The 25679-nt window shown below is 39.3% G+C and overlaps 4 protein-coding genes across 6 annotated transcripts; 3 read left to right on the forward strand and 1 right to left on the reverse strand.

Moving 5' to 3' along the window:
- Nucleotides 1–1101: 1101 nt before the first annotated feature.
- Nucleotides 1102–3407, reverse strand: LOC121799797 (SNF1-related protein kinase regulatory subunit gamma-like PV42a). Its single transcript, XM_042199273.1, has 3 exons — nt 2995–3407; nt 1838–2189; nt 1102–1639 (listed from the first exon to the last, which is right to left on the reverse strand). Exons 1-3 carry the CDS (start codon nt 3378–3380, stop codon nt 1304–1306), a joined length of 1074 nt encoding a protein of 357 aa, XP_042055207.1. The 5' UTR covers nt 3381–3407; the 3' UTR covers nt 1102–1303.
- A 3584-nt stretch (nt 3408–6991) lies between these two features.
- On the forward strand, nt 6992–10650 carry LOC121799056 (protein YIPF1 homolog). Its single transcript, XM_042198377.1, has 6 exons — nt 6992–7158; nt 7252–7294; nt 7401–7481; nt 7988–8174; nt 9813–10080; nt 10216–10650. Exons 1-6 carry the CDS (start codon nt 7102–7104, stop codon nt 10420–10422), a joined length of 843 nt encoding a protein of 280 aa, XP_042054311.1. The 5' UTR covers nt 6992–7101; the 3' UTR covers nt 10423–10650.
- A 1217-nt stretch (nt 10651–11867) lies between these two features.
- LOC121801247 (PTI1-like tyrosine-protein kinase At3g15890) lies at nt 11868–14522 on the forward strand. The gene is made up of 4 exons (XM_042200697.1): nt 11868–12341; nt 12506–12653; nt 13418–13680; nt 13756–14522. Exons 1-4 carry the CDS (start codon nt 12298–12300, stop codon nt 14360–14362), a joined length of 1062 nt encoding a protein of 353 aa, XP_042056631.1. The 5' UTR covers nt 11868–12297; the 3' UTR covers nt 14363–14522.
- Nucleotides 14523–14688: 166 nt separating this feature from the next.
- On the forward strand, nt 14689–19528 carry LOC121797897 (E3 ubiquitin-protein ligase KEG-like). 3 transcript variants are annotated; one of them, XM_042196663.1, is made up of 7 exons: nt 14689–14861; nt 14943–15458; nt 15881–15969; nt 17235–17606; nt 17696–17787; nt 17857–18330; nt 18407–19528. In XM_042196663.1, the coding sequence occupies exons 4-7, from the start codon at nt 17244–17246 to the stop codon at nt 19374–19376; spliced, it is 1899 nt and encodes a 632-aa protein (XP_042052597.1). In that variant the 5' UTR covers nt 14689–14861; nt 14943–15458; nt 15881–15969; nt 17235–17243; the 3' UTR covers nt 19377–19528. The 3 variants fall into 3 exon arrangements, with proteins under 3 accessions (XP_042052597.1, XP_042052595.1, XP_042052596.1); XM_042196661.1 differs by lacking the exons at nt 14689–14861; nt 14943–15458; nt 15881–15969 and adding an exon at nt 16583–16682; XM_042196662.1 differs by lacking the exons at nt 14689–14861; nt 14943–15458; nt 15881–15969 and adding an exon at nt 16681–16819.
- Nucleotides 19529–25679: the final 6151 nt, after the last annotated feature.

Consider the following 25679-nt stretch of genomic DNA (forward strand, 5'->3'; position numbering starts at 1 on the left):
TGCCATATCACTAGGACATCTCACTTGGACAAACACTAGAACTAGCCGACGCCCTAGTCGATAAAATAAATTGAAAAATACGATTAATTCATTTTTAATTGTTAGTGTTTATCAAATATAAAAAAAATGAAGTGCAATGAGTTGTAAATATTGAGTATAAATAAAAAAAGTAAAAAAAAAATGGGACGTCCTACCTCTTGTCCGTCGCCTGCTCACAATAGCGGACGACGCACGGACAAGGAGGCGGACGTCTGCCTTATCCGACGGACGACCTCTCATCCGCCTAGGACGTCCGTCACCCGCTCGCCGCCCACAATAGTGGACTAGCACATGGACAAGAAGGCGGACGTCCGCCTTATCCGACGGACGACCTCTCGTCCGCCTAGGACGTCTGTCACCCGCTCGCTGCCCATAATAGTGGACTAGCGGCTAGTCCGCGCACTAGTCCTCTATTGTAGATGCTCTAAAATTCATAATCAATGAGTGATAGGAAGTATGGTAATCAATATTGTAAAAAAAATTATGAACTCGTCTCACTCTCTTTAACCCATTTATTTGCTTTAGCCATGTAAAGTTGAATTTCAAATGTTTTTAGTTTTTTTATTTTTATTTTTAAAGGCATGGAGAGCCAAGTGATTAGTCATCTTGCTAATTTTAGAATTTTAAAAATCGGTCTACTAATCTAATCTTTAATTGAGAATGAATAAATCTCTACTATTCAACCACGAACCTTGACTTTTTCTATGGAGTTTTTTGTGTTGGGACGAAATGTCAAAACTCATACAGTAGTAATCATCTCAACATGTAAGATAGAAAAATGTGAAATTTTCCTCGTGGCTATTGTCTGAAATTTCCAGCACCGGCCATTTTTTCTTTCATAGTGGAAGTCTCTACCAATAGATTTAATAGCATGGTCTGTGATTTTCCATATTATAAGGAGTACTATTCTTTAGTTCCTATCTAGACTCTTAATTTTGTATATTGAATTTCTTTGAAAGCAAACGTAAATTTACTTAATCGAAGGGTGTAATCTAACCAATAGATCGACAATTTGAGTGATCGCTTCTTCTCTACCAAATAAATTAAGGATTTGAGTCTCAATGATAACGCTGATAACGCGGTAAAAGAGAACCATTTTTCTCCATGGTGGAAAAACGAGACTGTTAGTATTGAAATCTGAGACAAAGACAGCGTATTAAAATAAGCAGGATATGTACGTTTAACAAACCAAACATAAAAGTGGAAACTTAACGACTCTACAAAAACAACATTACCCAAAGACAGTGTGTGTACCGAAATCTCATCAAGTGCTGTCCGATAGCAACCAACCTCGAATCACTTTGATGATATCGGTGAGGGAGACGACTCCAGTGAGCATACCTGATTCATTGACAACCCAAGCTCGATGCACGTGGTTGCTCACAAGCTTGTCCACCACCTCCCCAAGCCTGGACTCTGGCCGGCAGGTTATGAGCTCGTCTGTGGAGTTCCTCAGGCCGGAGGACTCGTGCTGTGGGATCTCCGATAGTTTGTTGATGAACTCCATCACGCTCACTTGCAAGCACGATTGCAGCACTGATATCGGGCATCCTCGCAGATCCGTGGCTGAAAATGTTCCCACGGGCTTCTTGCCTTTGCCCTGAATCATTTCACACAATCAACTAATGTCACAATTCGACAGTTAGTCCGAGGGTTCAAGAAGACAGAAGACATTTCACGGCTTTCTCTTGACAAGATTTCTTTTGAAATCAAAATAATTAAAGTTAAACTCAAATAGTAAAAAAAAATAGCCAAATTGAAAATTAATCAAGTTTCAAGATGGGAAGAAGGAAGTTACAGCTATAAGCTCTGTGTGATCTGCATTAACGGCGCCAGTAGATTCAAGAATGGGTACAGCGTTTATAGCAGCTCTGTTCATGGAAGTTATAGCATCCATCACTTTGGTTTTTTTGGAGACACCAACAACAGCATCAACGATGGCTCCAAGTTGGGCGATGGGGCGTTGAAGGAGAGGTTGGAGATCGTGTTCGTGGTTCTTAAAGAATCTGAGGAGATCCATCTGGGTAAGCATATGATAGCTAGATGCAGATTCCATGAGCTCCACTCCAGCTATGTTTTCCATTTGGCTGTCAACCGGAACTAAAGCTCGATGTATCCCTTTACTGAATACTTCCATGCAGTCTGCTATGCTGCCATATATTCAAACAATCAACACACATTACAATAAACACTAGACCTTGTTCGAATCATTACCGGCCCTACACATTCATGTTTAGAACAATCGGCTACTAGACATGGACCAAATACAGATCTCATCGACTTATCACATATTAGGATTAGAACAATCCTCCCTCCAAAATACTATATGAGATAAGAGGATTACCCGACATATCGAATGCAAAGGTGAGGAGGGACAAGCAATACTTGAACAGATATAGAAAGAAGACTACAACTATTGTCATACCTAGGAGATGTTTGGGAATGAGAGTGGAAATAGAAATACCTACTTCCATTTCATTCATTAGCTTAGTACAATATATATGTTGAAATCGCAGTTCCAATTAGATTATGAATAGTCATTCCATTTCGAATCACCATTCCCATTATATTAGAAATAGCCTTTCCTTCCCCAACCCATGTTATTAACCATTCCCTATCTTGTGTAAATTTTAGTTAGAAGAAATTATGTTTACTATACTTTATGATTTCACCCTCATTTTGAGAGTCTCCTCTTACGCAGTACTACTCTATGGCTCTCTACTCTCTCTCTCTCTGAATATGGATTCTATTCCACCATTGTTCCATTTCATCACACGAAGCATACAAATAACGAATATAAGCAAACTTCCCTCAAATTTGTTATTACATCTCATTCGACACCAAATTTATCAGATAACAATTGATCCTTTTAGAAACCATAATTAAAGGACATGCTGGAATTAATAGGAAATAATTCATGAATTTCATACTAATTTTTTTCTAATTGAGAGTTACCCAGTATGAGTGTTGATCGTCCACAATGTGAGGCTCTCGAGGCAATGGCCAATAATCGAGGAAACCGGAACTTGCATCCTCCGGTCCAGATCCTCCGGGCCGTTGCCGGCGATATGAGCGAGCACATCCAGCATGGTCACCATCCCGATATAATGCTTCCTAGCCACCCCGGTGTGCTTATCCGACTCCATGATCATCGACCCGCCCGCCCCGATCCAGTGACCCGGCGGGGCGGCCACCGGGGCGGCGAGGATCCGGTTGGCCATGAGGGCGTTGATTGTGTCGGCTAGGGAAGCGGTGTAGGGCACCTCCACCAGCCTTTTCTTGTTCGTGATCAGATCGCTCACTTTCGTCTCCCTCAGCATGTGTCTCCCGTCGCCTTGCATTTTTTGCTTTCCAGATTGAAATCAATGGATTTGTTTGGTCCAAGCGCCCATGCTTCTTCTGCTTCTGGAAATATATATCTCCAAATTCTGATTTAATTTTTAGAGGACGTGTCGTGTCAACTTCTTCAATTTCATCACACTTCTACGCTTCACACGTGGCATACTACATTCTCTTCTAATTGATTATAAATAATACTACTACTAGTACTATGGAGTACTTTATTTTGCCACTTTTGAATCGTATAGGATTTAGTAATAAGTTACTATAATAGTGTGTTAAGAAATTAGAGACTTATTTATTAAATATTGCACAATTAATAATGATGGTCAATATTGAAAGTAATACTATGAGAAATCAAATGTGATAGTGATATAGATGACAAATCCATATTGTTTTTGACAAAATAATGTTACTTATATTTTAAATGTTAATTAAAATAGTACCAGTATATTAATATACCTAAAAGGTGTGTTGTCTTATTAAATGAAGTATATTTTATTTTATTATCATACCCCATCTATCCCAATAATTTGATTTCTGGCACATGACTTTATGATGTGTTGTTTTGTAAATTGACGAAGAAAGAGTAAAGTAAGAGATAGGGAAAATTATACAGATAATGTTATTTTTATTTTAGGAAATGTTTTATTTTTAATGGGAGATGTGTTTTAATTATGATAATTATGGAACAATTACGAAAAATTTTAACGTTGTGTTTTTATATTCAAGTTACAAAAGTTATAAGATTGAGTATAAATTAATAAAATTATGATACAAACAATTATCCAAAATAAATTTAGTACTATAATATAATAATAAATGGTAAAATAGAAATATGAGATACTTTACGAAAGGAATATATACTTAAGTAACAACATGAACTTAGAATAAACTAAACTAATTCTCAATTTGTTTTGATGAAGAAATTATTTTACTTGGTTTCATAATTTTCTTTTAAACCCTCAATTTTGAAGGTATTTCATGTCATTTATTATCCACTCTTATACTTTACTACTGCAAATTATAAATAGGTCAAACATGTCACTTATATTTTATTATTTTTCCCGTCCTATAAGACTATGTATTCTTTTATTTTTAGTTAATCCCATAAGAGTGTGCATTTTTTAATTTAAGAAATTCATTTCTCTCTAAGAGGTATGACTCATTCTCCGATAACAATAATTTAATTACTTTTTCTTTCTATCTCATTTATTTTATTATGCATTAAAATATATATCCAACCAAAATTACATATTTGTATTACTGAATTTTTCAACATATTTTTTTAACTTTTTTTAAAATCCGCTTCAAAATTAAAGTGAATAATTATTTAGAACAGAGACGTATTTATTTTGAGCGATACTCCGCTTATTAGAGCATCCACAATAGGAATAGCCCAGCAATAGCCCAGTCATAGCCTAGCCACAAACTCCTCCTGCCACATCATCAACACTAAAAATCCTCCTGCCACATTATAAATACCCCAGCCATAGCCTAGCCACATCATAAATAGCCCAACCACATCAATAGCCACATCACTCAAAATTATACTCCCTCCGTCCCGGACTACTTGCACTTATTTCCTTTCTGAGCGTCCAAAGTTATTTGCACTCTTTCCATTTTTAGTAAAAATTATCACCTACAGCCGCAATTGTTGACTTTGCTAAACACTCATTCCTTAATCTCCGTGTCGAAAAGGAAATGTGCGAGTAGTCCGGGACGGAGGGAGTATAAAACAAATAATTAACAATCACATAAAATACGCAATTTAATTTACGAGACATATACGAGAAAATTCAATAATATTATTAAAATTTAAAAAGTACATTAATTAAAAAAATTACATAATTAACAAAAAACTACTGCCGTGCAGTCCTCCGCGCCCATAACTCTTCAATTAAATCCTTTTGGAGTCGAATATGAGCCTCCGTTTGGCGCATGTCGGCATGTGCTTGGAGACGGCCGTCTTCATCGTGAGGTACCCCACTCCGTACGTTGGGGGCGGCCACGCCGTGGCTTGGACCGGCTTCATTATCATCGTTGGCCCAATCAGTCAGTTGTACACCTTCATCTTCGACAATCATGTTGTGCATGATAATACATGCGTACATTATATCTGCAATGCAGTCGACATGCCACAAACGCGTTGGCCCCTTAACTGCCGCCCATCGAGACTGGAGCACACCAAATGCGCAATCTACGTCCTTGCGCGCCGACTCCTGCCGTGCCGCAAAGTAGGTCTTCCTCTCATCTGATGCGCATCGGATCGTCTTCACAAAGACGGGCCACCTAGGGTATATCCCATCCGCCAAGTAGTAGCCCATATCTTGCCGGTTGCCGTTGGCGACAAAACTGATGGCCGGACCGACACCCTGACACTGCTCGTTGAAAAGTGGCGACGAGTTGAGGACGTTGAGGTCGTTGTTCGAACCGGCTATCCCAAAATACGCATGCCAAATCCACAGCCGGTAATCAGCTACGACCTCGAGGATCATCGTGGGATTCTTTTCCTTGTAGTCGGCCGTGTAGAACCCCTTCCAGGAAGCGGGACAGTTCTTCCACTCCCAATGCATACAATCTATGCTGCCTAACATTCCCGGGAACCCATGCTTCTCCCCGTGCATCTGCATCAGATCCTGGCAGTCTTCGGGGGTAGGGCTTCGAAGGTACTGATCACTGAATACTTCAATCACGCCCTGACAGAAATACTTCATACATTCCAGGGCAGTCGTCTCACCGATGTGGAGGTACTCGTCCCACATGTCTGCCGCGCCTCCGTAGGCCAACTGCCGGATTGCCGCAGTGCACTTTTGAATAGGTGTGTGGTCGGGTCTGCCAGACGCATCGTGCCTGAAGCGGAAATACAGTTATCGTTGCTTTAAATCGTTAACAATACGCATAAACAGGGACCTGCTCATCCTAAAACGGCGCCTGAAAAGGTTGGCGTTGAACTGCGGCTCATGTGCGAAGTAGTCTTCGTATAGGCCCTGATGTGCACCTACGTGATCACGATCAATCACCGCTCGACGGTGTACCACTGGGCGAGGTCGAGGTACCGCCGGCTGCAAGACCCTCTGCATCCATTGATCAATCTCACGGTTCGTATAGGCCTCTAGCGCTTCGTTCATTAAACACTCGTACTCCTCAGCATCCCCACCACTACTACTACCGGCGTTACTCATTTCTAGGTGTTGATCTTGTACAGAAATTAAAATAGAGAGAGTACTCGTTAAAACAAGTAGTGCGAATGAAAATGACGTGCAAAGCGCGTATATATAGTGTTTAAAAAAAAACGCGCTAGGCGGTGCGCTAGGCGATCCGGACGCTACAATAGCGCCGAGCGGATCGCCCAGCGCACCGCCTAGCGCCACGGGACCACCAAGCGCTAGGCGGTTTTTAAATTCGGAAATGGCTGGGCGATTGCAATAGACCGCCTAGCGCACCGCTTAGCGCCGGCGCTCGGCTAGGCGGTGCGTTAGACGCTATTGTGGATGCTCTTACTACTGATAATTATTTTCGGACTAAAAAATGAGCAATTGGTTACTCAGTTACTCTTACCTAGTGTGGGGCCCTCCAAATAAAAATATAATTAGAAATTTACAATAAGTTTTATCAATCTGTCTTCCCCAATCTCAGATCTTCAGCTAAAAACACATCAAACATATGCATACACATTAGATACAGAGTGTAATTCGGCTACAAACGAATCGATTTGTCAAGATGATGTCCGGCAATTACACTTCGATCGACAACCAAAATGTTGGCGGATCTGTTCCGGTAATTTGTTTCTCTGTTGCTAGATCTGATTTTACCTACTAGCTTTTCTTCTATATGCGATTGATAGATTTGTTGGTGTCGATATTGTTGCAGGCAGTCGCCGATGCGCCGGCGCATGTTGCCGTGAAATTTGCTGGTAATTTTGATTTTTCACTCCATTTTCCTTTTTTTTTTCTTCCAACGGGAATTTGATTGTTCTGATGAATAATTTGCACCTTTTTGGATGACGATATTGTGTCCAGATTCCAGTCTTCAGACATTTCCGCCTTCGGGAGCTCAGGGGAAAATATCCGGTGCCGCACAACCTCCTCGTGATGCCGATGGTATTTTTCTTATTTATTGAGTTTTAAGTATGTGATTGAAGTTTGTTTGGATTATATGCATTATGTTTTGAATGGAAAACATGAGCTGCTTTTGAGTTTATGTTTTTTTTTTATAATTTTTTTTGTTGTTGTGGTGATTGGATTATTTGAACTGCTCCAGATTTGTTAGTTATCAGATTTGAGTGATTTGGCTGTAGTGAATTGTGCTATGATCCTGAACTTAGAGAATTACTGTTAAATTTTATTAAAATGTGCTGTGTTACTGTGAATTAGGTTGCTCTGTTCATGTAATCAATATGTTAGTGCTATTAACGAGATCAGTAAAATAACATAGGAGATGTATGAATGTAGTTTGTGGCGTTGTAGCTTCTTATTGTAAGTCTTTTCTCTGTTTTGCTGTGCCTGAATTCAAATCAACCTCTTCTGTACGGATTCCTTTTATTTATTGTTGTTGTGCTTTTGATTCAACTTCAGTGATTCTCAATGTATGTTCTTTCTTGATTTAGATTCGTTTGGCAAACCAGTGTCTGGTTCTGACGAACCTCAGCAAAGCGGTTGGTTTCGGTCATTCACAATTGCTGCATACAAGCCTTATTTTGATGTTGATACGGCAGATGTTTTAGAGAGGATAAGAGATTCGCTGTTTCCTTTCAACGGAACCTTCTCTGAAAAGACTGCTAATAACCCAGATTTGTGAGTTTGCTATATGACACACTTATCTGACTCTGTTTGCATTGGTTTTAGTTCACACAACCAAGCACTTAAGCTGCATTGGTTTTAGTTTACACAAGCAAGCACTTAAGCTACAAGGTTTGAGTATCTTCCCAATTATAGAGGAGTAAACATAAGCAGAGTCGGGAATTAATTAAGATTTAAGAATGTATACTGTTTTCCGCTAAGAACTGAACATTTTCATTTGGTTTGTTTCATTTCAATCATGCATCCATGAACCTATCCATTCTTGACTCAATTGGATGTTGTAAATTTTCCATGATGAGGGCCATTTGTCGTACCATGATCAGCAAGAGAACCATGGGCAATATGCCTATTACTGCTTTGTCTTTTAGAATTCTTCAAAAGGTATCTACCATTTGAACACAGACTAGGGATTTTCCATGTTATTATCCAAATGGAATTCTGTCTGCTGAGTTGAGTTGGGTAAAAGTTGAAAATAAAATGATTAGTTTGTTTTTGTTGTAATAAACATACATTGCAGTGTATCGGTTTAAATGAGGAAAGAATGGGTTATAAAATAATTCTAGTATTTACCCATTAAGTATTATAACATTCCAAAACTCCTAGTATTAGTTATGATGATATCAGGAAAGAGCGAATAAATTTCCAGATTCGTGGCAATATACTGAAACTCACAAGTAGATATTTAAATGTCTCCCCACTATAATTTGCCTATCTGTTTGAATGTTATGTCCTAGTCTCCTAAGTAATGCTTTGATTTAGCTCTTGATTTGCTCCATTAAATCAATTTGATAGGAGTAGTATATTTGGATGTATGCCACATTATATTGGAAGGGCTCATGTCTTTTTATCTGTGTGGTCTGTGATAATCTGGTCAATTAAGCATGTTCATGCGAAGGCGTAAGAGATTCACTTGTTAAAAGACTAGCCTCTAATTTTTATGTTGGGCACTAAGATATGTTCATGCCAACGCTACTCCAGCACACTGTACTTGTTAAGACTTAAGAACCATTAGATATGAGGATGCATCATATGTCTTAGTCTGACAACTAACCATGCACCTTAGACACACATTGCATTATCACTGTCATATACCCTACCAGCTTATGCACATAAATATATAATATTTGAAGTCAAACTTATCTATGTGAATGAGTACAATGCAAGACATAATATGAATACATAGAAACTTTTTTGTAGTTTCCAAGTAATATTGCTTTGTCCAGGAGAAATACAATACTCTGTTTATGGATTGGTGCTGGCCCTTTGTACTTTAAGTGTTTTGTTTTCATTTAATCATGAAATAATGCAAGAAATGAACTGCATAGCTGCAGAATTTAACATATTTGATTTATAAGCAAATGTATGTATTTGTCACTTTGTGGATGCATGCTCGCTAAATTCAGGACATCAAATTTGCAACTTGTGTGGTCATTTTGTAGATAAACATTGGGATGGGAATGGGATTGATATTTTGAACCTAGTACAGTTGGTATATGTATCGGTAGAGAACATATAATCATATGATCTTACATACAAGTTTGACATCTACAATACCTCTATATTTGTGGTTCAGCTTTACCATCCTGATCTCGAACAATGAATTTGGTATTTTATTGTTCTTTTTGTTTACAGGTACGGGCCTTTCTGGATCTGCACTACCTTGATATTTGTGGCAGCTTCCATTGGAACATTTGTTACCTATGTAGCACACAAAGTGCAGAAAAAAGAATGGGACTACGATATCAATCTGATGACCTGGTCTGCTGGTCTATTTTACGGCTATGTCTCTATAGTGCCTCTTGCCCTGTATTTAATCCTGAAATACTTCTCCGCTCCATCCGGCTTTGTCCATCTCCTCTGTCTGTATGGCTACTCACTGTTTGTCTTCATTCCCGCTATGGTAAGATAAAAAAGTTGCATCTTTCTTCCCATGGTTTGATTCTTTCGAGCTTGGAGAGTGTCTCTTCTTGTCTGCTGTTTGTTGAGTGGCTCTATTGTTGAGATATAAACATTATTTTTTGGGTTTTCGTTGCAGTGTTTATCTGTTATACCTCAGGAAATCGTGAGATGGGTAGTCGCTGGTGTAGCTGGCTTCATGTCCGCTTCATTCGTTGCCCTCAACCTGAGAAACCACATAAAGTCTGCCGGTGAGAGGTGGTTCCTCATTGTTGCTGGTATCTTCTTGTTGCAGCTGGCTCTTGCTTTGGTGCTTAAACTCTATCTGTTCACCATCTCTGTATAACCGTAATTGTCATCTTAGAGAGAGAGAGAGAGAGAGAGAGAGAGAGAGAGAGAGAGAGAGAGAGAGTTGTGGACTTCATTTTTTAAAAAATCTACTACTATATGCTAATTGTAAGTTGGATGAAATATACCATAGTCATTCATTTTTGGCGATGTTGTACGTGTTTTAATGGATCAAAATGTGAATACTCCATATATACCTTGAATTCAATCAAGATGTTGGTTTTAATTTTTGGGCTTTACTATTATATGTATTAGATGTAAATGAAAAATGTGTGAAATTATATTTATAAATTAAAAGCACAAAAAGGTTATATAAACTCTTACTACTCCGTATTACTCCGTTTCTGTAGCAGAGTTCTTAATTTATGCCCAATATTTCTTAATTCTCTTCAACTCACAAAGTGTGTGGATTGGTATTTGTTGAGAGGGAATCATTATTATTATTGCTGTGTTATTTGTCCCATATCCATATGCTTTTGATTGCTTCTCATCGATTAAACTTTTTTGTCTTCATTTAACTCACACTGTTTCTCAGAATATTCGCATGTTCATTATATTCATACATAAACTAAGATTCCGTTGGTTAAGATATTACCGGAAAAGTTAATTTCAGTATTAGGAATTCTGATTTCTGGACAAGTTTTTAGCTATAGTGGAAAACTAAAATTTAATCGAGTCGTAGCAATGTAAATCTATGCAACAAAAAGGTAGAAAAAACAGAAAACCAATTGGAAAACTTCCATATCAGAATGGCCAAATTTATTGATTTTATGTAATTCAAGTATTCAAATTTCCGATCTCCTAATTAGAGTGTAAACATGTTAGCTATAGATATGTTCAATTGTAATCTCAACATGATTATTTAGAAAATTCAAAACACCTACAATGGATTTTATTGATTTTATGTAATTCAAGTATTCAAATTTCCGATCTCCTAATTAGAGTGTAAACATGTTAGCTATAGATATGTTCAATTGTAATCTCAACATGATTATTTAGAAAATTCAAAACACCTACAATGGATTAGGTGTTGCTGCTCGTCACGTAACTTAGTCATTTTAGTATTTAAATAATTAATTGATTGTCCAAACTATTATGTGTTGATATTATTTAATAAAAATGTCTGAAAGGTACCACCAACCGCTAAATCTCATTATTCAATGCCCATGAAAACAATAATAGTATTAGTAACATGTCATATAATAATTATTCATGGGTTTTCTACAATTTATCTCTTAAAATTGTGTTACACTCGCGCACATAATTCACAATTAATTATTCCAACTTCATTTTATATTTTAAAAATATAATATAACCACCGCCCTGTAGACTGTATATAATGAGACATTATAATATTTTAATTTTTCTAGAATAATACTCCATCCATTATATTTTCCATTATAAGTACAGTAAATAATTCGTTTTTAAAAAGCTGGAAGAAAAAGTTGACAAGCAGTGGGAATTTTCGAATTCTGGAAGAGGAAAGCTCCAATAATGATTCAAGCAAACTTCAAAAACAAGAGAACGACATCTCTCTCTCTCCTACACAGTCACAGAGCATACCCAATCAGCTCCACCTTTCTCGTTATCTCGATTTATAATAAACCTCCCTACTTTTGTCAATTCTAATTTTTTCTTTGCTCAATCGTTGTCGCAAGCAAAGCATCTGCTCCCTTCACGACGATCGGTCTCAAAACCAATAAATTCTCCACTTTTTCCCAAACACCTCTTTGAATTTTTAAGTTTGTAGCTTTGCTGAAGTGATGGTTTTTCAGTGAGTGAGAGTTGGGGGTTTCATGGCGGCGCTATTGAGCTTAAACAAGTTCCGGTGAAAAATCTGCAGAAAAGGGGGGATTTTGTTGTGTAAAGGTTTATGGATTTCTTCTCATATTTTTGCTGTGGTAGGGGTTCAGATCGGTAAGTACTTCAGTTTAATTAGGTCTATGTTTGTTTCTATTGCTGTTTCTTTACTTGAATTTTAGCGTTTCTTCTGATTCACCCCTCAATTCTATTCATTTTACTGATTTTTAGCATTTTCATTTTCACTTTCCTCTGTAATTTATATGTTTCTTTCTCCATAGGAAAACCCAAGGGAAAAAGGAGACATCATGGAGGATTTTTTCTCTGAAAGAATTGCAATTGGCTACAAACAATTTCAACTATGATAACAAGCTCGGAGAAGGTGGATTTGGCAGTGTTTATTGGGGTCAGCTATGGGATGGTTCGCAAGTAAGACGGCCTCGCCTTTCATCATCTTCGTCTAGTTTCTCATCGTCCTCGAACTATAGTATTCCACTGTTGTTGGAGAGTGTTAGTTTATGGTTCTGTTTGGTTATGATAATTTAACAAAGTGTTCCAAGAGAGTACAATCAATGCTCATCAAAATATGTGATTTGCCAATAGTTTAGACTGTTTATCAGTTTATGGATTTACTATCGATGAAAAGATCTGTATTAGGATTCTTAGTTTTCGTTGAAACGTGCCCTGTGCATCACGGCCTTTGGGTGCCTTTTTCTCCTGTTTTCACGTCTCAAATTGAGACGAATAACCTAGGCTGTTCTTGCCTTTGTGCTTACTTGCTTTGGTTGTAGCTGTGGTATGCACATTAGTGACTGAGGTCATTCTTCGACTTTCTCTTCATGTGTGTTTATGAGGCCTTTTTAGGAATATGTATTCAGCTAATTTTTCCTTCAATGTGTCCAATTATAGTCTTTTCAGGAAAGTACGTTTACGGCTAATGTTTCTTCAATGATACTCCTATTCTTGCCTTCATTTGAGATGTTATTGATATCAACATGGTAGACGTGATTAGGCAATGACAAAATACTGAATGTGCAATAGTTCATGTACTGTACAAGTTTATTATGTGATCAAAGAGTCAACATTTTCAAAGTTCCCTTTCTGAAAACGTGAACATCATGCTGAGCTAGATGAAACATCGCCCTTCTTATATGTTTATCGATGTTTGATTTATCTCTTTCATCTCCGAACAGATTGCTGTAAAAAGGTTAAAGTCATGGAGTAACAAGGCGGAGGTTGAGTTTTCTGTTGAAGTCGAGATACTTGCACGTGTACAGCACAAAAATTTGCTAACTTTACGCGGCTATTGTGCTGAAGGGCAAGAGCGTCTGATTATCTACGACTACATGACCAATCTGAGCCTACTGTCACATCTTCACGGGCAACACTCTGCTGAAAGTCATCTCGACTGGACAAGGCGGATGAACATTGCTCTCGGTGCTGCTGAGGGCATCGTGTAAGTACTCATAACGACTTTTGCTCACTCAATTATCATCTTCCTCCTTCCAGGCTAACTCTTGTTCAATCCCAGCTATCTACACCATTATGCTACCCCACACATAATCCACAGAGACATCAAAGCCAGCAACGTGCTGCTAGATTCCGACTTCAGAGCTCAAGTTGCTGATTTCGGATTTGCAAAGTTTATACCTGATGGTGCAACGCATGTGACCACGAGGGTCAAGGGTACTCTCGGCTACCTTGCCCCAGAGTACGCGATGTTAGGCAAGGCATCTGAGAGCTGTGACGTTTACAGTTTCGGCATTCTCCTGCTCGAGCTTGCTAGTGGCAAGAAGCCGCTAGAGAAGCTCAGTTCAACGACGAAACGTCCGATCACAGACTTGGCTCTGCCCCTGGCTTGCGAACAGAAGTTCAGCGAACTTGCAGATGCGAGGCTTGATGGGAAGTACAACGAAGAGGAGCTGAAGAGAGTCGTCTTGGTCGGACTGATCTGTGCACATAGTCAGCCGGAGAAGAGACCGACGATGCTAGAGGTGGTGGCGCTGCTCAAAGGAGACAAGGAGAAGTTTGCTGCGTTAGAAAGCGATGAAATGTTCAAGAGCCCTCCTGCTGCAGATGACAGCTGTGAATCTGTCTCAGATGAGAAAGAACAGAATCAAGAAATCGAAAATGTTTAAGGTTGGAGATTGAGCAGTTATCTATTGCTTGTAAAAATTATTTTTTTTTTTTCTGTTTTCTTTTTTTGTCCCATTTGATTGTTGATTTTTGGTATGAAACAGAAATTTGTAAGTCGAAAGAATCGAAAGGATTATTGAGTTTGTTGTGCTTTCTTGGATTGATTATTGAGTTCAATGGTGTATAATAAATAGTACTACAATGAATTATGATCGAATATTTGTTGAAATATCTAAATATTAAATGAGACAAATATTCCCTCCAATCCAAAACACAACAATATAAACATAACGGTGAAAACAATGAAAAGACCTCTCTTTCTTCATTCTCCTTCTCGATCGAATTTAATGGTGAAGGTTTTCCCTAAAACGAGCAATAGGAATGGACCCATCAAAAAGTTGATCCCTTTTTCTCTTTACAACCGGACTCCCACCTATCGAAGGCTTCCGGAGCAGCAGTTTCTCAATCTCTCTGTTCATAAATTGGACGGCTCTTCATTCAGTAATTATGAAAAAATTTTAAATTCTTGATTCTCTTTTTTCGTAGGGTTTATTTCAACAACATAAAATTTTGATTTTGCAGATCTTAATGTGGCGAGAAATGCTACAGTGGCCGAGCTTAAATTTGCTGTGGAGGAGGCGTTTTAATCAGTTTCCCGACGACGATAGAATAAGACTATGCTACATAATAAACTTTGGTTTATTTTTCTTTTAGATTTTTTCAGTGTGTTGTGGGTTTTGTGAAATCTCGATGAATCTGTTTTGTGTGATGTATGAGGATGAAATTGAGAATTGTGGATTTGTCCTCCTCTATAGGCTCTCTTCTTCTTTACAATCAACATTTTTAGTAGTGTTTAAGATTTCAGAAATTGTGGTAAAACAAAGAATTTCAGCTGTTTAGAGTCTTTAGACCAATGGTGTCAGCAGAATCTCTAGTTGACTGTTGCAATATTCATGCTTCTTTAAAGATTGATAATTGATGAATTTTGGCTGTTATATGGCCCTTGAATGGAGCCACTTCTGCTTGTGTTATGAAGGCCAGAAGCTGATCCACGACATTGCCTGCATAAAGAAATACGGGATCAAAGATGGCGATCAGGTACAATCGTCTCCAGGAGTAATTTTATTGCAGAAAATCATCTTGTTGTTTAGCCCTTTGTAAATTTTTAGGCAGCTAGATGTTTGCTTGTTAAAGATATATGATGAGAAATGATGTGTTTTTAAAAAAAATGAAATTTGTATTGCAATGCAAGGTGACAAGGAGGGGTTTCACTATTATATAAACATTCAACTGTTTTAACACTGGAGAGAATAGATATATGAATCAAACTTCCCTTTCTTGGTTTTGTTCCATCACTCATTGTGATTGTGGTTATGATTGAACTTGATATACAGAATGCATTAGGCAAATAGTGTTTCTTACAATTTAGTGTATCTCACAACTTAGGATAACATTCTACTACTATGTAACGAAAGAGTATGAAAGAGAACTCTGATTCACCGTTTCACGTGATCTTGCAGCTTCGTTTCATCCAGCACTTGAGAGTAGACCTTGCACCAACACCAGAGCAGGCCAAGGATCGGAGAGTCAAGTCCAAACGCGGTTCAACGTAAGTTGGTGATTAAGTTTAAGAAAATGTTATTACAACTTCAAGCCCTTATTGTGTCTTAGCTTAATTATGTATCAACTTCAAGGAACACATGGGTTTTCTCCCTTAACAGATGTAATGATGGTAGTGAAGAGCTTAGGTACTTGCTTCCACAAGTCAAGCCCAGATTAAAAGCTTCTTTCAAGGGGTTGCTCTCATGTTCTAAGTTTTAGAGATTTGAAATGAAAATTCAAGAATGATACTTTCATTATGGTTTTGGAAACAAAGAAATGCAGCTAGGATCAGTTCAAGCAGTAGTGAATGATGTTTTGTAGTCTTAATCTATCATCTATAAAAGTTTATGTTCTTTTTTAAAGAGAAAAAAGAAGTTGATAGTTTGAGATATCTAATTTCATTTATTTTCCCTGCAAAACTCATAGGTGAAAATGATGACAAAATAATTCCTCATTTTCTCAATGAATAACAATACTGTACAAAATAACAATTCGAAAATAAATCTCAAAAGATTTTTAATCATTTTTAGCTTCAATATGGGATGGATTTCTAAATTTCAAGTGCGAACTAATTAACAGAGCCAAAATTATCTATAAATTCAAAAGACAAAATAATACTACTATCACGAATAAATTAGAAAAAATAAGAGATAAGACAAAAGAGGAAGCAACCTTCGAAAAGAGTAAAATAGTCCACCATTGTCGTAGTTCACTTCACGGGTACGTCTCAAACTGACTGCGACTTCTCCTTCTTCTTCCCCTCTGTGGGTTGTAATAGTTTTTTTTTAATTTATTTTAAAATAAAAATCCGATCTTTCCGCTTTCTCTGTTGCAATTTATCTCTTCAGCAGTGTAAGGTATGCTTTGTCTGAATTTTTAATTGCTCAATGTGAAATTGCTTTTCTTTTTAGTATAATTGTGTATATGTGACGGTTTATTGATGGATTAATTTGAGAATTAATGAATTTGTATGTTTTCCCCTTTACCTTTTGTAGCTGGAAATTGCATGTCGTTACTTTTGCTGATCAATTGTAGCTTGAAACCCCTCAGTTCAGTTAAAAATCAGTTCTTGAAATATGGTAAAATGTTATGATGGGGAAAACAGAAAATTATGTAATTCATGTGGTAGGAATTTATGATCAAAATTTATTGCTCCTTTTTTGTGTTTGATTCTATCGAAATTAGAAAAGAGTGTGTTAAAATTGAAGTGATCCTGAGATAAATTGTGTAGTTTATATGAATTTGCCACTATACATGATCCCTTTGTTGCAGTGAGGGGGAATGACTGAACAAATTTCGCCGGTAGTCCATTTTGATTTCGAGCTTTATGATGGGGATCCTGATCGGTTGAAAACTGTTGACGCTACACCTGTGTTTCCCAGCTCGTATATTGATCCTGCGTCTTTGAAACTCAAGTACAGGATCGGGCACGGACTTTTTGGTGATGTTTGGGTAGCCACGCATCATCGGTCCGGAAAGGACTATGATCAGTATCATGAGGTTGTGGTTAAGATGTTACATTCGATAAAGGAGGGTCACGAAAATGAGTTTCTTCGTAGGTTCGAAGAAGTATGGAGGAATTCAAAGTCCCAAAACTTGCAAGGTGTCTGTTGGTTGCACGGTATCTCTATCATATCCGGGAAGGTTCATCTTCTTTGTGAACTGTTGATTAGTTTACATATTTGTCGTTTTTGCGTGTAAAACCTTAGGTAATAATGTTGTCTTTTTGACAGATCTGCATAGCATTGAAATCGTACGAGGGGTCAGTAGGTGACAGGATGGCGCAGATGAATGGAGGAAAGCTTTCATTAGCCGATGTTCTGAGGTAACTACCATTGTGTGTATTCTCTCTTTTCGATAGAAATCTCGAACTAACTATGATAAATCGCTTCAGGTATGGTATTGAATTGGCGAAAGAAATTCAACTACTGCACCAAATAGGTCTCCTAGTTCTGAACCTTAAGCCGAACAATTTCCTTCTTGATGAAGGCGGCCATGTTGTCCTTGGAGACTTTGGGGTCCCTTACTTGCTTCTCGGGATTCCTTGGCGTGATCCTCAAGTAGCTGTGAGGCTCGGAAGCCTCAACTACATAGCACCCGAACAATGGCAACCTGGAGTGAGAGGTCCAATATCCTACGAGACTGATTCGTGGGGATTCGCCTGCAGCATTATCGAAATGCTGACTGGCACTCCACCCTGGTTCGGGAGATCCCCGGAGGAGATGCACCATTCTGTTGTAGTACGCCAAGAAAGGCCCTGCGTTCCATGTGGCCTTCCTCCTGCAGTAGAAGAAGTCCTGAAAGGCTGTTTCGAGAATGACTTTCGCAACCGGCCTCTAATGTCAGACATTCTACAAGCATTTGAAAGGTTCCATAAAATGACTGTTTTCACATAGTGTTCTGTTTTTTTAGATACTCTCAAACTAGAAATTTGGACTTTGCAGCTCGCGAAAGGCTGTTTACAGCAACGGGTCGTGGAGTAACCAGGGGAGCAATCTGAATGTGAATAAGCCACACTGCAGTGGCTATACCACATGGTACCTCTCGAAAGATCGCCTTGAGATTGGTGATACAGTTCGTTCGAGGAAGGATATAAGCACTTGCAAGCCCGTTAGTTTGGTTGTAAAGGAAGGAGTTGTGGTCGGGCTTGAGAAGGATGGCGAAAGGGATGCATTCGTGCTGGTTCAAATCCCTAGCATGCACAATCAGCTTAGGCTGAATGCCGTAACCATAGAGAGGGTCACCTTGGGCTTTGCATCGGGGGATTGGGTGCAACTGATAAAAGGAAACGAGCAGCACGCATCTCTCGGGATTTTGCACTACATTCACCGCGATGGAACTGCTGGCGCCGGCTTCTTGGGGCTGGATACTCTATGGAGGGGACATTACTCCGAGCTCAGAGTCGTGGAGCCATTCTCGGTCGGGCAGTCCGTGAGGCTGAAGGCCGACATCGCCACACCCCAATTCGAGTGGCCTCATAAACGGGGAGGCTCGTGGGCGAGTGGAAGAATCTCGCGCGTTCTTCCGAACGGCTGCCTGGAGATTAAATTCCCGGGAAGGCTCGTCCTCGGAGACAACGAACACGCTCGTTTCTTGGCTAGCCCCGAGGAAGTGGAGCGCGTCTCATTCGACACGTGTCCCGGCCTTTTGGAGAAGTACGAACTGGCCGAAGATTTTCACTGGGCGGTGCGGCCTCTGGCAATCGCATTCGGCCTGTTCACAGCCACGAAAATAGGCACCTTTGTTGGAAGAAACGTCGTTGGAGGGCTACGGTATAGATGTCGAAGGAACCGGAAGCGGATCGCCGACGCCGGCAATCAAGAGGGCCAAAGTAATGGCAACCCAGCATGGCTCCCTCCAAAAGTTGCTAGTATCATCTTTAAAGAAGGCACCACCATAGCAAGTCCTCGTTGAGTATCTTTCTCTATAGGTTTGGTATGTCTAAGAATTCTGCCACACTTTTGTAAATATATTGTAAATTCTAACGAAAATGTCTGTTTCTCTATGTATATACACAGAAAAACTCTCATTTGCAAAAAATATTCAAGCTGTATTTGATTTTTTTTTATGAGGTGTGAAACTGAGTCCTTTGCTTACCTTCCGGCCCAGCCCAAAACGACACGAACTGGGCCGGCCTGGCCCTTGTCTAGTCCGAGTTCAGGAAGGTCTACCGGGTCATCTTTAAGGCCCAATATCCGGGCCCGAGTATTATGTGTTGTGGATGCTCTCGTCCTTGGATTTCTAGTACAGTCCCAATAAGATAAAGACTACTGTCATTCCATTTAATGATGAAATAAATATCAATATCCAATGATGAAAAAATCATATCCTGGAGAAGTTGGAATCTTTATAAGATTGATCGTTCGCATCAAGTGTCAAATCACCATCAATGAATTAACAATAATTATAGAAACAAAAAGATTATATCACATGGGTGATAATTAGAATGTCAATCGGGCCGGGCCGACTCGGGTTGCGGGTCAATCGGATGCGGACTAATCGGGTTGTGAACTCTTTCGAATTGTAAAAGTTCAGCCATAACCATAAAAGGTCGGGTTTCGGACTAGCCCAATGGGTTAATCGGGTTGCTACCAATAAGATTAACATGCGATCAATCCAATAAATAATGATGAAAATTAGTTATAATCATAAAATGTAAAATATTTAATCATGATAAATTTGAGATATATGGTCAAACTCAATCATAAACATGATCAAATACTAATATTTGAGATATTTCGTGAAATTTTAATGCATGGTTTAGAAATTTAAATATTTTTTAAAGTGAATTTGAAGTTTTTAATTTATTTATCAATTATTATATTAATAAAAATTCAATATATAATTTGTATATTTAATATAAAATTGAAAGTTATTTTTTTAGTTATCTATATTAATCAATGAAGTGTCGAATGAAGTGTCGAATTAGAAGTAAAAAATAGAATAATAGAAATTTTATCGGGTTTTCGGGTCTATCCCTAACGGGTCGTGGGTTAATCAGGTTTTAATTTTATCGGGCTAGAAATTTCCAGCTCTAATCCTATAAATTTAGCGGGCTATTCGGGTCAGCCCACGAGTTCCAGGCTATGTTGACATCCCTAGTGATAATGATTTAATTCACTCAAAATCAAATATACCATGTGATTTAGAAAAACTTAATATTCTACTCAATTTTTTTCAAGAATTGACTGCATGTGGTTTCGTTTTCTAGTTCACCTTTTATTTTATTTTTTAGAATTTACAAAAATTTACCCTTTTAGGTTTTATATTTAATCGCAAATTGGAGTAGTTCGGTTTATGCGACAACATTCTTGTTTGACTATAGAAACGTAGTATAAGTGTATTGACATGTCAATAGATCACAGGTGACGTGTGATTTGTTAAAATATGGAGTACTTTGTTTATGATTAAATCAGTCACATATAAAAAATCAGGAGCCAAATTTTTTATTAAAAAACAATCAAACAAGATATAAAATGGCGTGAGGCCCCTCTCGTGTCTCGATCAAGCTGCTGCGACGGGCCATCGGCTCGATGGCCTAAACTTCTTTATTACTAAATGAGTAAATGCGTTAAAAGTTCTAATTAAACTTACTTCGAAATAATATATTTTTATATGTATGACCAATAATACAAATGATACGTCGTCCTCGTACAAAGAAATAGTATCACGCATTGCATAGTGTTAATAGTTCTTCAACTTTGGGTGGAAACGTATGACTATTTCACCAAATGGTAAGCTTAGCCTAGGATATGAATTAGATTAGGCTTTATACTAGGATTAGAGTCACAAACCAATCATTGTGGGCCACATGCTAAAGGGATAGAGATGAGATTGTCATTTTAATAATCATTATCCAAAAGCCTAAATCCCCAAATCTTTTACTAAATCCTCCACTGTACTTATGCTAAGATGTAAAGGGTTGTATAGTAGACCATCCTTTTCAGTGAGAAAAAGACAGTGCTATAAAAATTAAATTAATAGTACTCTGTTTAATTTGCAAAGTTTGGTTAATTCTCTCAGTTTTTTCACATTGTTTTAAAATAAAATACTGAGTATTAAATTACAAAAATTTAATTTTTCACAAATTATTTTATTCGTGTACAAAACAACACTTTTGTGATATTTAAAAGAATATTGTTTAATTAGAACATTTATTTTATCTCTTTTTTTTCCTTTTTTTATTTGTTAATTTAATTAAACAATCATTTTTATTTATCGTGAGGACCCCACACCATCTTCAAACTTTGTGAGACTAACCAAAATTTGATCAAAAAAATTATGATTTAAATAACTTTAATATTTTTTATGTGCTAATAAAGTGAAATACTTTTCTCAAAAGATGGTTAAATTTTCTCTAATTCTAAGAAATTTCAAATAATCGAGGATTCTTGATTTATACTCAAAATAAACAAAACCTAATTATCTCTCTCATATAGTATCTTTTTAATTATTAAGTTATCCTTATAACTTCTAGACAAGCTAAGATACCGCATATTATGATACATCAAAAAATCTAAATTTCCGCACCAGTTGTCAAAATAAAGCAAACTTCTAGTTACCACATTTCACTAATGTAGGATTATTAATAGTAGAATATTGTACTACTATAATAATAATAATAATAATAATAATAATAATAATAAATAACATTGTTATGCGAGTTGTGGAGCCTATTTGAATTGCATTTGTGTCGTTATTTTAATACTCCATCCGTCCAACTCAAGATAGCCACATTCTTGAGTGACACATGATTTTAGGAAGTGTTGTTAGGTGAAATAAAATATTAAGGAAAAAGGTAGTTAAATATTTTAATGAGCAGAAAGAAGAGAAGAGGTTATTCTCAAAATTGGAAAGTATTAATCTTGATTGGGACAAATAAAAAAGGAAAGATGATCATTTTAAATGGGACGGAGGGAGTAGAAAACAACAGTGGATTCAGATGGGGTCGGATGTTGACAGACCCCATCATCGGTATAATCGAAAAACTCCATTAAATACATATTTTGTGCCCTCAACTCGAAAGGGCTGCGATTGATTTATGTTCTCATATGCCATCTTCGATGCTATAACTAATAACATTTTTGGATTTGACGTTTATAGAAAAGGCTGGGTATCTTAATTTATATGTTGTGTTGTGTGCATATTCAATGGGAAATGATGGATGTATGAGAAGCAAGGGTGTGGAGGAAAAGAATAGAAAAAAGTGGGAAATGGAGGGGCCTAGCCCTAGTGTTGAGTTAATAATGAGGTGATGATCATGACAATTACACCACGCGTGCGCTTCAATAGGGTTGTACCTTCTGCTTCCCGGGTCCCTTGATTTTCAAGCTAACCATTTTTGCTTGTCTATTTGCCAACCCACGCCAACCTGCATTCATTTCTATATATTCTCCTGATGAATCCGCGAATTTCTGATGTTAGTGAATGCTGGTAGAGAATGAAAACTACAACACACAGAATTTACGTGGTTCGATTTACTGAAGTAAATCTACGTCCACGGGAAGAAGGGAGGGCAAGATTGTATTGCTTGATCTGGGATTACAGCTTACAACACAGACTTGCTATATGATTTTATCTCTAGAGAGCTTTCTAACCCTTTTCTATCTGATCTAAGTTCTATTTATACCATGAACTAAGATCGTGGCTTGCATCACCACTAAGTCGTGGATGTCGTGTAGGTCATGGCCTAAGATCGTGGATGTAGTGTAGGTCATGGCCTACGATCGTGGCCTGAGTTGACACCACGTGGTAGTGGGTGTGTTGGACATCCTGTATGGGTCCACTAACTCCTTGTTCGGTCGAATACTGAGACCGAACTGCTTTGGTTGCCGATCTGAGAGTAGAGCTTGATGCCGACCTGAGAGCAGAGCTTGATAGGTTGGCTTTTACCGAGCTGTAGGCTGAGGCCGAACTCTTTGGTAATGCCGAACTCATACTCCTCCTTGGGCTTTGGGCTGATGGGCCGTCATTGCTGTTGGGCTTGTTTAGTACGCACCCCATCACTACCTCCCCCGAAAAGCGAAGTGAATCACTTCGGCGAAGCGAGTCACTTCGGCATTCTGGAAAAGGGTACGGGGGAGGCTGAAGTCAGGGGACGTGCCCTGCGCGTGACTGCATTAAATGCGGCATTAAATGCGACAGTAAAATCCGGCCGTTGAATCCTGAAAAGGTGGGATATGAAACGGTGCGATGATTTGAAATCTTTTCCAAATCTGATAAATACCGCCTTTCTTCATCATTCGAACACCTTTGCTATTGGCTTCTTCTGCACTCTCTATCTTTTGCGTGAAAAATTTCCTTCCGCTTTCAAAAATTTCCACAGGATTTCTTCAAACTTTCAAAGAGTAAGAACCATGTCTGCTTCTTCTTCGTCTGAGTCTGGTAGCGGTAGAAAAGGGGGTAAGGGGTCTTCTAGCCGGAAAGAATCCGGGGAGAAGACCGTAGAGTATTTTCACAGTATCTTGAGTAAGGATACCGTGATATCCCTTCACGAAAAATACTCTTTTCCTGGGGGGAAGGTGGTGGTACCTGACGGTGATCATAGGGCTGACTCCCCGCCGGAGGGTTACGCCACCGTGTACGAGGCCTGCTTAGAATGCGGGCTTCGTTTCCCCCTCCCTTCTGCCTTTATAGATTTACTAGATTTTTTTCAGCTTCCTTTAGGCCAGGTGACTCCGAACTCTTGGAGGCACTTGTCGGCCTTCGCTGCCGAACTCCGTAGGTTAGGAAGGGATTTGTCTTTGAAGACGATCCTTAAATTCTTTCAATTTAAGAGGAAGGGGTCTTGGTTTTACTTGATCCCTGTACAGCCCTTTAGGGCCTTTTGTAAAACGAAGTGGCCGAAGTGGCAAAACCGCTTCTTCTACTATGATAGGACCGCGGCTCCTAGTTTTCCCTGGAGAGGGCCGAAGTCCGTTATCCGTCATCCTCGGCCTGAACCGTTGGACGAGCTCGATGGCGAGCTCAACAAGATTCCCATAGTTAGGAAACAATACACGGAGTCTGAGCTCGTCAAGGGCGACGTCGTGTTCGACATCTCGTCTTCGGACGAAGAGGCCGAGGGTGAGGATTTTTCTTTATCTTTATGCTCTACTGCTTTAACGAAGAAAACTAACCTTGCTTTCTTGCTTTTTGGCAGTGTATATGCTGAACAAAGCTATCCGAAAGTCCTCCGAGCTTGTGGAGCCGGAGAGGCAGAGAGCCCCTCGCTCGGCGTCTGAAGCCGAGAAGAATCCGAAGAGGCAAAAAACCTCTTCTTCGGATCCGAAAGAGCCGGAGCCGTCTTCGGCTAAAGGGAAGGGGAAATTTCATGAGTCCCCAAAAGTGCCGGGGAAAGAGCTGGTCATCTCCGAGGTGGTTGCAGACATCCCGGAACACGTCCCTGAGCCTTTTCAATGGCCGACGAATTTTGTGGAGGTAAGCTTTCTGACTCGGCTTCTTTTCCACATTTTTGATGGCCATTCTGTTGAGTTTTTTTCCTTGTTCATCTTCAGAGAGCCAAGCTCGTCTCCGTGGAGCTCTCCAAAGCATCCCACGACTACGAGGAGATGCAGAAGGAGTTGCATCTTGCTCGTAGTCTGGCCGAACAGGCTGAGGCCAAATTTGAGAGGGCCCGAGCTGCTAGGATCTCGGCTCAGGAGGAAGCTCGGTCAGCCAAAAACCAGCTGATCATCCTGCGAGAGCAGACGAAGCTCCGGGAGGCTCAGAAGGAGGCAGCCGATGTGGCTGCCCAGGGGGAGGCTCTCCGTGTTTACACGGAGAAACTCTTTTTGAGCAGCCAGTTCTCGGCCTTTGTCGGTAGTCTGGTAAGGCTAATTACCGATAAGGGCGAGCAGGGGGCCGACGTCGTGCTGCCTCTGTACAGCCGAGAGATAGCAGCTCGGCTTCAGAATCTGCCGCTCCTTGAGGAGCTCGCTTCATCCTCGGTCCTGCTTTCTGCAGACCGAGTCCGGAGTTGTCGAGCTGATCGGGACGAGAACCTGGAGGCTATCTTTGCCTCCGTGGGACCCGTTTCACCCGCTTCGACTTACAACGGAGAGGGTGAGGCCGAGCCGCTGGAGCGGGAGGCCGAAGTCGATCATGCCAGGCATCCGGAGAAGGAAGCCGATCAGGAGGCGGAGGCGAGGCCGGCAGGAGGCGAGGCCGAGGCTGAGGTAGCCCAGGAGAAAGAAGCTGTACCAGACCGAGGAGCCGGAGACGAAGCTGGCGGAGTAT

Source organism: Salvia splendens, chromosome 4 (genome assembly GCF_004379255.2).
Source record: "Salvia splendens isolate huo1 chromosome 4, SspV2, whole genome shotgun sequence".
NCBI classification, from domain to species: domain Eukaryota; kingdom Viridiplantae; phylum Streptophyta; class Magnoliopsida; order Lamiales; family Lamiaceae; genus Salvia; species Salvia splendens.